Raw genomic sequence first — 15,793 nt, 5'->3', positions numbered from 1 at the left:
GTGTCCCTGTCGTCATTTATATATCCCCCTGTGCCCCCCGGCGTCCCCGTTGTTGTTGTTTCCCTGTGTCCCGGTCGTCATTTGTGTCCCGGTGTCCCAGTTTGTAATTTCTCTTTGAGTGTCGCGGTCGTAATTTATATTCCCTGTGTCGCGGTGTCCCGGTCGTCATTTTTGTATCGGTCGTCATTTGTGTTCCGGTGTCCCGGTCTGTAATTTCTCTTTGAGTGTCCTGGTTGTCATTTATATTCCCTGTGTCCCGGTCGTCATTTGTGTCCCGGTCTGTATATACATTCGTTTTTGAATTGGTCTTTTTTTAGGTTTTAGTTTTTTACCTTTTTTTATATTTTTTTTCTTTTTTTTTTAGTTTTGTTTTTCTCCTTTATTTTTCATTTTTTTTCCGTTTTCATTCTATTTTCTTTTTTAGTTTTTTTTTAGCTTTTTTAGTTTTTTATTAGTTTTTAGTTTTTTTTTCTTTTTAGTTTTTTTGTAGTTTTTACCTTTTTTTTAGTTTTTAATTTTTTTTTACTTATGTCCTGGTCATCATTTATACTCCCTATGTCCCCGTCGTCATTTGTGTCCCGGTGCTTTGTTGATGGTGATTGCTAATCGAACATTCCTTGTGTCCCGGTCGTCATTTATATTCCCTTTGTGCCGGTGTCCCGGTCGTCATTTGTGTCCCGATGTCCCGGTCTGTAATTTCGTCAGTCGAAAACATGACGTCAGCCGACACAGAAACATGACGTCACCTGATCCACAGACAGACAACTTATTTTTATATACCCGACAAAAAATTATCTGGCTCAACGGACTCTGCCAAACACATCTGAAACAATAACTGCAAATGCTTCAGCAGTTCAGGACAATCATAAGCAAAAAACTTGAAGCAAAGACCATCACTATCGAGAGACTCAGATTTATTCACTTGATTAAGAGCTCGGAGTATAACACCAGATTCCACCGATAACACTTGAGATTGGTTGATACGCATTGGGAGGATTGAGTTGACAAGCTTTGTAAAATGATTTTGGAGATTAGCATTAAATGAAAGCAAAATATTTTTATAATGAGACGAAGTCACATAGCCGAAGAGACGAATTATTTGGAGGTGGAATTTTTATAACACGAACCCAGGATTTCTTGTCACAAAGACCATCCCAAGCATTCAGTCTCGCTCTATGCAGGGAATATTTGTACTCTCGTTTGGTTTTCTGTTTTATTTAATGTTCTGAACCAGAAGGAGGACGATCACAGGCTATCGACATACGGAGCCAGAACTTAGCTTTTTGCTTCGCCATCTTCACTTTAGGATCAACTTTCCAAAAGGGATTGCGAGTACCCATTCGCACGCGCTCAGAGGGAACATCTTTTTTAGCGGCAGACTTGAGACAGAACACTATTTGCTGATAATACGAGTTGATATCTATCCAAGGTGAAGTTGTACGTACAGATGTTTGCAATGAGTGGAATGGCACTTTAAAAGATGATAATAACTGGGACAATCTCAATACATAAAGTGGAACGTTGGTATTTTCCCAATTTAACTTTGGGAACCACTTGGGAGAGTTACGTTGCACAGAGCTCGCCATGGAGCAAGATAGTTGGCACGTGATTGGTAAATAATCGTCGTCGATTTTAGAGTCGTCCACATGAACTATTGATGAAAGTAGAGTTAAATCTAACACAATTACATGATCAAGGTTGGAAGTAAGACCACCACTGAACCCCCACTGAACTCTTTATTTAAAAGTTTGAATATAAAGTACCAATCTTGTAGCTACTCGCTATGTATTGTTGTCCTGTATTGTTCCGTATACAATATAATACCATGAAAACTGAAGACCTTTTAACTTCTTATATCAGGTTTGTCAGGGACTGAAATTTATCTCGGTGGCTCTGGCTTCGTTACTGTATTATTACTTTTTTAAATTTTGTATCCTTGGCTCGAAACCCAAGACTTAAGCACTCCTGGAGGTGAAAAAACGATGTCTTGGGGAATATTTGAAAAATTTATAAACCCTTTCTGTAAATTACCGTCTATGTTACATATGCACATTAGCGTTTCAATGAAATACTTTAGCACATTCTATAGGAGTTGGATGTTGTAAGATTCCAAGGGTCACAAGTCTGAAAATGGCCATAAACCCCGTTTCTGGTCTTGATTTTTTTTTTTCCTGTTTTTTAATCTTAATTTATTTTAGCATTTCATTTTAATTATTACATTTTTTGTTAGTCTGTCTGTTCTGTAAGTATGTCATTAGTTGTTACTTTTTTTTGTTGTTATCAAATTTCGGCATTTTATTACAAAGTGCCTGACCTTATGATGTATCTCTTGTTTTTTATGGCATGCTGCTTATTGTCTAAGTTTGATCTTAGTAAGTTTGTGTGTATTTTCGAAACTTGTTGATGTTGACAAAATAGTGGTAAATTAAGAGGTCAAAAGGAGATACTTGTCGAGATAATGGATCTTCATATTTTTTTTTTCACCTTCTTTTGGTCATAAGAATTGATTCCATTAGCTATCAGCGGTGTCAGTTGGTGGGGATGGAGTCATGTTCCCCTTAGATTATATCCTTTATGGGAGGTATTTTGTTGAAAAAATGCTTTTATGGTATTTTCGCTCACAAAATTGAAAAAAAAGACGAATTTCGCCCCTCTCCTCTTAACCAATGCCGTGTCCAGTGTGGGGGGGGGGATAGTGGTTTTGGGGGTTTGAACCCCATGAAATGCTTGTAGGACTGGTAAAATGTAGCAATTATGTTTATAAACAAATTTTTGACGTTTTTTTGCACCCCCACCCCACTCCTACCCTCTCTGAGCAAAAACCCTGGACACGACCCTGCTCCTTACTCAAAGATTTTGAAAAACGTATTTCCCATCCCTCTAAATTTTGCGAATTACACCCCTAGTAATTAGACGTGCCAATTTTTTTTTTTTTTTTTTTTTTTTTTTTTTTTTTTTTTTTTTACCAAGAACCTGCTAGATTCGTGACATCGAATCTCAGAATTAACTTTTTTTTAACAGGAAAACTAATAATTTCTTATAATTTATGTGTTTTAATTTCATTAATTTCATCTAGATAAAAATGCGGAATTAAAAAAAAAATTGTGCTATTGTGAAATGACGTCCCTGTATTACTATGATTGAACTTCTAAAGTCAAAAAGTATTTTGTGGGTTGTAGTTTATATGCATGCCCGCAGACAGGAAACGGAGAAGGGGAGGGGGGGTCTCCTTCGTTGTTTTTTCCCAGGGGCAAAGCCTATTTCCCAATATGAAAAGAATGATTAATTGGTAGTTTCCATGGCTAAATGGGCATGAATGACTATGACCAAAAATTTGGCCTAATATCTCCATAAAAAAAATTTGCACATAAAGTCTTGAACGGGATAATTCATCTATTTTTTAATTTTTTATTCTGTTATAAATAAATTATTTATACTATTTCCTTTATCTAAGTTTTTGGTTCCTATCAATAAAACTAATTCATAAATTAATAATGAAATAATAAGCAAATAACATAAATATTTTAACCATTCTTTTGCTGTACTTAGTTTTTCCAAATTGAATACAAGTTGAATCTTCAAGTAACTTGCGAGAAATTGCTGTCTCATTTTTTTGTGAAGAGAAGCAAGCTATATGCTTCATCTTAACTCGAACTGAGAAAAGAAACAATATGACGATTGTAATAATAGGATGAGGCGAATAGAAAATGAGCCCAAATAGAGCGAATAATGAAACAAGCAATATTAGCGGAAGGAAAGTAAGAAGGGTTTTATTCATTTGTTAAGCTTTTACAGATTTACGCATTATTTATTACCATTTAATTTCTCTTGTTTCGTATATTTTTCACCAGGAAAAAACTATAATATTTTAAATAATTCATTTCTCGTTTAATTATTTCTTCATTAATCAATTCACCTGGTTTATACATAACAGGCAATTCTAAATGGAATGAATAAGGAGTTTTAAGCTCAACCTTTCTTGAGAGCGGATCAGGTCCGTTTATGTCAATCACGTATCTAGGACTTGTGCTTATTCTTCACACCAAGTTCAATCCCGATCTCTCCACTCTAAGCGTTTTCTGAGATTTCCATTTTCTCCTCCAACTGCTTTTTAGTAGTTTTGATACTCAGTCATCAATGAAACTACTTGGAATTCACCAATTAGCTGAGTTTTAATTGTTGATACTGAGTCACTGAGTCAGGGCATGGAATTAGGGTCATTGGGACTCGGGGTCCTGGGGGGGACATGGAGTCCTGGATGGGATTTTGGGACCCAAACTCAAGCATTTCAAATCACCATGGTATGCATATTCTCGGATTGAGGCCAAAAAAGGTGCCCAGAAACAAATCACTGATTGTATTTACCTTATATCCAACTCCAATTGAGAAATCGATTACGCATGCCATATTGTGACAATTAACACCAGTTGACTAGCGTCCCAGAAACAATGTATGGATTGCCTAGATTGTATTTCCAAGAACATAATTTCATCAATGACCTATTAGCTCAGTCGAGTAACGTGTCGTTCTTTTACCATAGGAAATAATGGGTTTCTCGCTCGATTCATACTTAAGATTTAAATTTCATAAAATCAATGGATAACTGCTTAGAAGTTAATACCAGATAACGCATCATTCTTAACATTCTCAGAAACATGCCAAGGAATTCTCGGAAATCAGGATATGGGTCCACTTGTATTCATTGTATTGTTTCACCGGGAAAATTAATGATTATGCAATACCAGACAACGCATCAATCTCGAAATTTGTGAAATCCTCTGAAACCGATTTGCACATTCTTGGAATGATGCCAAAAAAGGTGTTAGACTCTCCAATAGTACGCTCACACGGCCATGTGTTAAGATGTTTGTTCTACTTCCTAGCAAAAATGAGAATACTTCCTCTTTTGGGTCTTCATCCACTGGCCCCTTTTGAAAGAGCTCTACTTGAACGAGGCACTAGGGGCAATGGAGACGGGCCACGGTTCGAAACGAAATGTTTGAGCACATTAGTTTGAATTCCACCTGCCAGAATTTTATTTAGCGTGAAGCTCCTTCAGAGACCTTGCTGGCGCACAGGGGGGTCGAACCGAAGTTTCAGTGGGGTTTTTCGCAGGGACAATTAGCAATTCTGTCACCCAGCCTTTCTGCAGCGGAGATTGATCCCTGAGCCTCATATTGCCAAGCAGAGCATTGATCCAGCGTTTTAGTTAAGCTTTAAGAAATACATACAAAAATGAAATTTCATTTCTTAGCCACGCACTGTGCTTTCTATATATTTATCTTATCTAGTTTTTTTTATTGAAAGAGAGCAAAAACCCTTGTTTTAGCTCTCTTGTGAAATTTGAAAAAGTAGAGTGAAGACCGTTTTGCATAATCGTTTTCGAATGTTCTGAACGTAAAAAAAAATCTTATTTTCTTTTGAATGTTTTTCTTTTCTTTTCAAAATCTTGTTAAAATAAAACTATGTGTTCTCTGTTTTAAAATCATTGAGAGGTATTATTCAATTTTGAAATATGTTTTCAGGTACTCGTATACTTAATGTGGAAATACCTAAAGAGCGTATTTATAGTATGAAGTTAAAAGGTGTCTCTATTTGTTTTGTGATGCTCAAAGCTACTTTGGCTGGCAATTATGTCAATTTTGGTGTTTTTCGGTTATACGGCGATGATGCTCTTGAAAACGTTCTCCAAACATTTATCAAACTACTCTCCTCAATTCCCCAAAATGATCTCTTGGTAAATATCTGATTTTTTATATTTATTATAACATATTTGTGATAGATTTGCTTTTGCTTTTTTTTTATCAAACGAACTTTGGCAGAAACTCTTCAGTGGCGTTCATTTATATTTGCTGGAATAATGTTGTATTTAAAAGGATTAACATTGATAGTCATGTAGCTTAGCGATGATGTTTAATACGACGGTGAAAGACTCTGAGTTTAATAAAAAAAAATGTTAGAGGCTCCCGCTTTTTCTCATTGTTCTTTTCCCTAGGTTGCAGCAATCATGATTAGCGCCACTTGTGGATTAATTTAGGCGAGTTTTTTACCCTAATTTTAAATTATAAATATTTATAAATAAAATTTTGACTGTATGAGAAATTTGGATAATATATTTGTTAAAGAAAGCTGTTTTTTTTAATTTCTATGCATAGAATATATTCCTTGTCTAAGCATTTGTTAAGAATGATCCAGTTTTTATGGAGATGTAATCGGAGTAATGGACTAATATGAGTTAAACAGAACGGTGGCTCTCTTCTTCAATTTTTATATTGCATGAGGAATAGTTAGCGTCTTTTGAATATAAGATATGACCGATTACTTTACGATGCAAACTATTTTAATTGTATTTAATAGTAGAGGAAGGGGGTTATATCAAACAACTGTCGAAGACTCTCTTGTTTGATTAAAAGCTAAATAACAACCATTTCTGGTGTTTGACTTTTTCTTTTGGTTTATAGTATCAAGCTATGTTTCCATCTTTAAAATGCCAAGGGTGGGGGGTTCTTGTCATTTAGCTTTTACGTTAACAATTGACAACGTAATAGTTGACAACGTAAACGTTGTCAACGTTTTACGTTGACAACGTGAACAATTTTACGTTGCTTCCAATAACCTAAGATTACCTACGAAAAAGGGTATATTTTACGGAGCTACGATGGATTGCTTCGCTAAAACACTCATGAAATAAGTAAAGTTCCACAATAGACCTCTTTTGAAAAATTGTTTTTGTGGTATAATGCAAAGAGCTAATTTAAAATTTAAAACGAGCAGAAATTGCTATGAATGAAAAAGCGTAAGCTGAAACAAATACTATTTCCTATGAACAATGAAAACAAATCTAAAACAAGGAAAAATAACACCAAAATAAAGGTAGTATTTTGCGCCCCTCAAGGCCCCAAAAAGTCTATAATGTCATCTTTGGTTCACTAAGAAAAAAAAAACAAGACATAACACTGCTTACCATGCGAAAATGTGATCTTCTTTTCTGCTAAAGATGGAGGACTTTAATTTTCCTACATGAGGTTTTCAGCTATGAAAATTATAATTGCGCACTTTTCATTTCGATCTGACACCATTGTCGAAGGGCTTCATTTATTTTTCAAATTGCCTTTTGTTTGTTTTGCAAAAAAGTTTTACCGTTAAGATTAATCGAAATAGTAGTTACCATTCCTGAATAGCCTTCAAATGGTGATAATTCCTCAACTGACAGTTTTTTTTTCAAAAATTGTTTTTAAGTTTTTGGTTACTATGGGCTAGATATCGTTCTTTACTCGGTTGGGACAGACGCCACAACTGATAATCTGTTGATTGAACTGAAAGTTTTGTTTAGTCTATAGTTATTTCTCTAGATTCTAGTGAGTGAATGAATAAATTTATTTACCCAACTCAATACAAAAGCTCTGTAGCGAAAATAATACAGCCCCAACGGAGAACTGAGCTCGTAATTTCAACTGTTGGCTGCAGCGAGAAAAAGAATTAACTTGTCAACACGAACGAAAAAGTAAATAGATAAATAAAAAACAAAAATCGTAAATTAGAAAAGGAAGGATTGAGTAAGAAAGGAAATGCTGGACAAGCAGTGCACGGGAAGTAACCCCAACATAGGCAACAACAAAAAGAAATATATAATATGCTTATGCCCTCCATTCTGCTTCTCAATCAATTTTTGTTCGGCTTTAAAGGTGTTTGCTATAAAATCGAGAAGCTAGATGTTTTGGAATTAACAGAGGACATCTGGTATGCTCTAGACTGCATAAGAGCCGAATTAGGATGCCGAATCAACCGATACCTCTCGTAAGCACAAGTATTTGGCTGATGTATTTTTAAATGCCATATTGCAATTCATATATTTTTGTTTTAAGCATAAAATAGCGAAGATAAAAAATGATTCTGTCTTGACGCATATTAAGTTTTAATGACCGCTATAAAAATTCCCAATGTTTTCTCACTGCTTTATTTTGAAGTATCGGTAATGGTTCTATCTAGGTCCAAAAAGTAATTGTATAGTAATTTAAATAAGATAGAACCAAAGACTGGTAAATTATTATAACTGAAAAATGTGTTTTAGAAGATGCAAAAACCCAATTTTTATGGAAGTTTTTACTGTAAATGGTTAACATGAAGTCGAAACGATGTAAGTAGGTGAAGACCCCCCCTCCCTCCCAATAGCGGTGTGATTTAATCCTACCGATCTTACGCTCACAAACTTGAAGCTCCTGGCATGGAATTTCTAAAATACCAATTTTTTTTGAACAAACGAGAACCGTAAGGTCAGTTTTAATAAAATATGATACTGAATCAGAGGCAACGCTATAGCGTTGCCTCTAGTAAAAGCCATACAGCTCCAGTGTTTTATTATTTTAATTTTTTCTCGGAGGCACTACATATGCAAGAGATCGTCGTATAAACTTCAGAGAAGGCTCATTCGCTTAGGAATCAGCGAATAGTGCCTTTTTAAGAGTCAAAAGTGGTAGGAGGACAACTGCCCCCCCCCACGCCCTTTTCCCCAAAATGTTTCCGAAAAAATTTTGAGATATCTGTTTTGTTACAAATAGTTGAAACATCAAATAAAAAACTCCAGGGTCGATACAACCCCATAGGACCCAGGGGCAGGTGTTGTAAAATCTGCCCTAGAAGCATATATGGTTCTTATAGAAGGGATGCTCGTCTAAAATTGCGAGAGGACTCATTTGATTTGAAATTGAAAGTTGCTGTTCGCTTTTTAAGAGTCAAAAGAGATCAGAGGGCAAATAGCTCCCTCCCCCACGCATTTTTCCCAAAATACATCCGATAAAAGTTTTGAGATAGCCATTTTGTTAAAAATAGTTCAAACATCAGATCAAGATTTCAGGGTTGACACAGCTCCCCAGGGCCCGGGGACAGGCGTTGTAAATTATGCCCTGGGGGCATATATGGTTCTTTTAGAGGTGATGCTCGTATAAACTTCAGAGAGGGATTATCTGATTGACAATTGAGAGTTCTAGTTCACTATTTAAGAGTCAAAAGAGATCAGAGGACAACTAGCTCCTCCCCCACACCATTCCCCCCAAACCCATCCGATAAAAATTTTGAGATAGTCATTTTGTTAAAAATAGTTCAAAAATCAGATAATAAATCCCCTGGGGTCGACAAAACCCCCGGGGCCAGGTATTGTAAGCTATAGTCTTGTTAAGAATCGAAAATTATCAAAAAGTAACAAGCCCTTCCCCTTTTTTTTCCCGAAAATGCATCTTATAAAGTTTTTGAAATAGCCGTTTGGTTCAAGATAGTCCTAAATTCAAATTGTTTTAACTTAAGGGTTGAGAAATCCTCCATAACCCACAGGGAAAGGATCGTAACTTATGTAAGTTTCCTATTATTAGAATATAAGTTTTTTTTTACGGAAGGGGTGGTCGCGTTAACTTTGGAGGGGGCTCATTTGATCGGAAGTTGGAACCTTCAGTTTTTTTAAGAGTCGAAAGTGATTAATGGACAATTAGCCCACGCCCCACTTTCTCAAAGGGCATCAGGTCAAAATTTTGAGATAGCCATTTTGTTCAAAATAGTTCAAAGGCCAAATAAATATTCTTCCGAGTTTGAGACCACCCCGTCCCCCAGCCTCGGGGAAATGGCTCTGAGTTACGGAACTTGCCTATTGTTACTTTGATATTTTGTGTACTTTGATACCTTGTTTACTTAGGTGCTTTCTTTACTTTGATACTTGGGTACTTTGATACTAGTTTTTATACTTGGTTGAAAATTGTATTTTGAAAAAAATTAATTTGAAATAAGTCATTTTCTAAAAACTTGAAACTTTTTGAAATCAAAAAAAAAACTTTCCGAAAAAGAAAATTTTCAAAGAAAAGTAAAGGCCATATTAAACTTAAGATCAGCAGATACAAAGACCTGTTAAAATTCACACTAAAAATGACAAGAAATTACTATTATAGAATAAATGAAACCTGGAACGAATAGAAATTAAATATACAATCATAGCCAAAAAGTACAACAAGTACAAATATAATTGAATAAATTACTCAAAGAATAAATGAAACCCAAAACGAACAGAAGTTAAATAAACAATCATAGCAAGCAAGCATACAATAGGTATAATACAAATGAATAAATAAATCTGAAAACGAGTGAAACTTAAATTGAATATGCAGATTAAGCTTGAAACGAACAAAAATTACTACAAACTAAAGTTTGAGTGTTGCCTCCTTCTCTCACTGTAAAAGTCTAAAACCTATTGCGTCATTGGCGCTTTACTGAAAATTATATGTGTATTGAATATTCTTGGGAAGTACAAATAAAAATCACACTGAATACTTGGTGTATATGACATCAATTGTTGAAAGATAGTCAGTTCAAGATTTTAATTCGCTGTACTTTTTATTTTCATTAACAATGCTGTAATAACTGGAAAAAATATATCTATATATTTTTATATAAGTTGTTTGTTTGTATAAAGTTGTTTATACAACTATATCAGTTGTTTGTTTGTGTTTCTATCTGTCGACTGACCTCGTGTTTGTCCGCATAAGACGTCTGAATTATTTCATCATATACCAATTCAAAAACGAATGTATTCAAGCCGAAGTAGCTGAGTTGGTAAAGCGTTATGGTCCAGGTTCTAGGTTCGAGAGGTTCCAGGTTCGAACCTTGGCTTTAGCATTAATACAAAAGAAGATAAAAACTAAAAAAGCTAAAAACTAAAAAAAAGGTAAAAAACTAAAAAAGAAAAAAACTAAAAAAACTAAAAAAAGGTAAAAACTACAAAAAAAGCTAAAAAGAAAAAAACTAATATAAAAACTAAAAAAAGAAAAAAAAATAAAAAGGAAAAAAACTAAAAAAAAGGAAAAAACTTAAAAATAAAAGAGAAAAAAACTAAAAATAAAAATAAAAAACTAAAAAAGGTAAAAACTACAAAAAAACTAAAAAGAAAAAAGAAAAAAACTAAAAAAGCTAAAAAAAAAAGGTAAAAACAAAAAAAAGAAAAAAAAAGGAAAAAAACAAAAATTTATTTCATCATATGTCAATTCAAAAACGAATGCATATACAGACCGGGACACCGGGATACAAATGACGACTGGGACACCGGGACACTGGGAATATAAATGACGACCGGGACACTCAAAGAGAAATTACAGACTGGGACACCGGGACTAAAATGACGACCGAGACACAGGGAATATAATTTTTATATATATCTATCTTCTATATATATCCATCGATCTATATAAAAATAAGTTGTTTGTGTGTGTCTGTTGTCATGTTTGTATGTCGACTGACGTCATGTTTGTCGACTGACGTCATTATAAGGATTGAGCTGTATGTCGTCATGAAGTTGTTTGTCGACTGACGTCATGTTGCACAGACAATGGGACATCGAAGAATGTTGTATATTCGCAAGTTTTACGTAGTTAAAAACACATATATATCTATCTATATTCACAGGTGGGACACAGGGACACAACTACAATGGCGCGTGACTAATATGGTGCGTAACGACCTATGCGCGGGGGGGGGCTTGGGGGGTGCAAAGCGCCCCCACCAACCAGGTGTTGGTTTGTTATATAATAACAACAACAGCTAGTTTGTTATATAATTCGTTTTCAGTTAAGCGCCAAAGGAGGCAAAACTCAAACTCTTGTTTGTAGTGATTTTTGTTCGTTTCTAGCTTGATTTGCATATTCAATTTAAGTCTCACTCGTTTTAATATTTATTTCTTCATTTATATTAGAACTTACTGTATGTTTGTTTGCTATGATTGTTATTTAATTTCTGTTCTTTTTGGGTTACATTTATTCGTTAATAGTAATGTTTTGTAATTTATTCATTTATATTAGTACTTGTTGTATTTTGTCTTTGTTATGATTGTTTATTTAATTTCTATTCGTTTTGGGTTTTCGTTTATTCTTTAACAATAATTTCTTGTCACTTATAATTTGAATTTTAACAGGTATTTGCATATGGCCTTTATATAATCTAATATGGTATTTGTATATAGTTTAATATGGCCTTTACTGTTCTTTGAAAAATTTCTTTTTCGGAAAGTTTTTTTTTAATTAATAATAAATTAAAGACAAACTGTTGGTTAACTAAATCTGGTGTTAAAATCAGATTTTGAATAAACGTGAACAAGTCCTTCACTTTCACAGGAACTATCGGCAAGTAGAACCACAAGAGCTTATTACCCTGCAGACACCACTGAAGATAGCGTACTACAATAATAAATACAAACATAAAACAAAACGCTGTGGAAAACCATTATCTTCAAGGTTATGCACCTATAAAAAATTGATGGCAACATTAATTACGAATTGACAACCTCAAAGATATGTTTTTTTTTCTAATCACCTCTCTCGTATGTCCTTTTCTCCGTTGTATTAAAAAAGAACACAATGATTTAACATCAAAGAACACGGTCGATACCCGGTAATAAGTATTAAAGCAATAATTTAATGTCAATAGAAGAACTGCGACCGCTTGTTCTGTTGAATAGGCTACTCGAAATCCATATTGATTTTTGACAAAGACATTTATTCAATCTAAATATTTTGAAATCCTTCCTTTTATAATTCACTCCAAGACCTTAAATAATGGTGACAAGCTTGCAACGGGGCTGAAGTTTAATTCACCGAGTTCATCTTCTTTTTTGTGCAATGTTATTATACATATGATATTCTATCTACTAGGGAATTGACCTGAACCAACACATGAATTAACTATACAAAAAAGTGGTTCAAGAACTACACCTGCAGCGAAGAAGTAGAAAGTTAAACCCCTAATGGATTGCCATTTTATAATTTTCGATAAAATTTCAAAGCTCTTTTGGAACCTTTTAATGTAAAATTAATGACACATTTGGAGACAAGGTCTGTTCGAATTGATGTCATGTTAAGGATGTATTATACGGACATAGAATCCGTACTATTGTTCCATATTTATCTTACGCATGACCTGCCATATCAGTCATATTCATATTGGTTCATATACTGGTGTCCCACAAGGCTCTGTATTTAGTCCTTTTTTACTATTGATGTACATTAACTATCTTCTGTCACGCTTGCAGGGGATAAACGCTCTTGTAGTTCTATATGCACATGACACACCTGTACCTACTAAAGCAAAGGACTCGTCTATGTTAATTCAAAGTTGTCCTAAAACAAGTTCAAATCCATTTAATAGAACAGACTCAGTAGAGTCTCTTGTTGATTCTAAGTCCACGTGTCTGTTCTAAGTTTTACTCATCTATGTGGAATAGCCAATATTGAAACAGGAATTAACACAGACTCCGCTACACAGCAAGATGCTACTTGGCTGAGAGTATTGAATGAAAGGAATCGATTGGAAAGGAGGAGAATAATGGTGAAAATAATTTATTTATGGATGATTCCACCAGAAAAATTCTCCTTAGCTTACTTTTATTTGAAAAATACTTCAGTTTCTGATCGTTCTTCGAATCATTCCAAAAATCCCGCCCTCCGTGAAATTTTTATTTGTGGTATTTCTTCTGGCAAAAAATTCCACAGTTTTGCTGACGGAAGTTTGATGCATCTACAGTAGGGTTCTCTGATGCGCTGAATCTGATGATGCAATTTTCGTTTAGATTGCATGACCAGGAATCTGAGCCAGTAAAAAAGTGGCCAAATTTTAAAATAGCTTCGAGGCATTATTTTACCAACTCGAATTTTTATCCGACTGGCAGAAAATATTGGGGGAGGGGTTAAAAATCTTATCCATACGTAACGCTTCTTTCTCAACAATAGTAAATGATGCCAGTTCACCCTTTGCGATCGATAACGTGTCACTAGGTTTACATCAGAAGGTGTTCTGGTCTGAAAGGGTATTTTTTTCTTTTTTTTTCTTTTATACTCTAACTGAAATATTAAGGAGTCAAACTCTAAGTCAGAGCCAAATTTTAGATTGACAGAGCTCTTTTCCAAATAAGAAAGCAATAGTTTAAATAAAGAAAGTTTTCAAAAATACACCAAGCTCTGTTCACAAAAAAGCATTGGGTATTGTGCACTAGGCGTATATCAGAAGGTTTTCCAGTCTGAAATATCTTTACTTGTGTTAACTACATGACTTTCAGGAATGAACGTGTAACCCTGCAACATTACTTCCTCAAACACTAGAAAGCTAAATATCTAGCTTTTATAATTTGAAATTGATTGGCCGTCTAAGAATCTATAATTGATTTCATTTTGGTCCTCCCATGGGGCAAAATCGTAGTTTGGTGCTACAAAATCATAAAAACGCCAGTTCCCGCGGAACAAACTTTTTTACCACTTTAAAAGGGTCTAGAACTTTTATTTCCGTTCGATTGGGTCTTCTCCGATCTTTTATGATCGTCGGTTTCTAGCAACACTAAAAAATTAAATAAATCTACGATCTTTCTTGTGGAAAAGGTAAAAAATTCGACATTTTCGTAGAAAAGAGCTTGGAGCCTCTGTAGTAGGGTTCTCTGCTGAGAACCCTATATGCTGAATCTAATGGTGTGATTTTCATTAACATTTTTCAAAAATCAAGGAATTTTTTCTCAGGCTCCGGCCTTTTGAAGGGGCACATTAAACTTGGTGAGCCTTATGTATTTGGGATCAGCATAAATAATCAATCTTGTTGTTGTATCAATTGCTATCAAAATTCCTTTCGCTTCTTACTTACAGTTTACCACTAAACTGTGTAATTCTACACCATATGTTCTGCAAATATTTTTTTATATGTCGAGAATTTCCATAACCCTTCTTTTAAGTTATTCTTTTTGTTTATTTTAATTTATCTTTGGTTGCCCAGTTTTACTTGTACGGAGAATTTTCCCTGTAACAATTTTCCGAGGGGGTGGGGATTTGGGAAGGAGAATTGGCTGGGCATCAAAAACTACGCCGTTTGAAACTGTTTTACCACTCAGTTCCTTAAAAAAAAAATTCATAAATAAATAATATATAGGTTTTCACAAAGAAGCTTGCTGCGGTAATCCCCCCCTCGCCAAAAAAAAAATAAAATAAAAACTAATATAGTATATATACTAAAGTAAACAAAATGAGCACTAATTCTAACAAAGTAAAAAAAAACAAAAGACAAAGAAAACTTAAATAAAAATGTTCAGTTCTAAACGGGAATTCTAAAACTAACAATGGAAGTAATAGTATCTTAGGAGCACTTAATGTTCAAGGAACATTTGTCACATTACTTTACTCAGCTCTCCAAAGGCTATATTTCTAATTGTATTTCCTTTCTTTGATATTATGCTTTACCTTCGAAACATATAACAGAAAATTGGTTTTAATTTTAAGGAATCTTTGGGTTTATGAACGATTGTGTTTAAGAATGTTTCTCATCCCAGCTTTTTGCCTGAATATATCTAATCTTATTCAAAATTTTTCTTCTTTTATGAGTAGCCTGTTGGTAGTTGATTGAGACTACAGTTGTTCTGTAAGTTGAGCGTTTTATAAAAATGAAAATACCGAAGAGTTTTGAACAGCCAACATCTTTTCACGTAGGCTGTAGAATTTTATCTCTGTATTTACAAGTTTAAAGGGCTTGCTAATAAAAAAAAGTCTCTCTCTCTCTCTCTCTCTCTCTCTCTCTCTCTCTCTCTCTCTCTCTCTCTCTCTCTCTCTCTCTCTCTCTCTCTCTCTCTCTCTCTCTCTCTCTCTCTCTCTCTCTCTCTCTCTCTCTCTCTCTCTCTCTCCTCTCTCTCTCTTCTCTCTCTCTCTCCTCTCTCTCTCTCTCTCTCTCTCTCTCTCTCTCTCTCTCTCTCTCTCTCTCTCTCTCTCTCTCTCTCTCTCTCTCTCTCTCTCTCTCT

General features: G+C 34.6%; 1 protein-coding gene across 1 annotated transcript in view; it reads left to right on the top strand.

Annotated features, from left to right (window-relative positions):
- The window catches only part of LOC136027124 (exportin-7-like), a gene marked incomplete in the record, with an annotated part of 197,101 nt that overhangs the window by 121,004 nt on the left and 60,304 nt on the right, over window positions 1–15,793 (top strand). The window contains 1 exon segment of the mRNA XM_065704079.1: window positions 5,526–5,737. Within this exon segment, the coding sequence (XP_065560151.1) occupies window positions 5,526–5,737 (212 nt within the window).

The sequence above is a fragment of the Artemia franciscana genome, chromosome 5 (assembly GCF_032884065.1).
Source record: "Artemia franciscana chromosome 5, ASM3288406v1, whole genome shotgun sequence".
NCBI classification, from domain to species: Eukaryota; Metazoa; Arthropoda; class Branchiopoda; order Anostraca; family Artemiidae; genus Artemia; species Artemia franciscana.
Note: the sequence above shows the minus strand (reverse complement) of the source record. Positions and strands in the feature narration are given on the sequence as shown.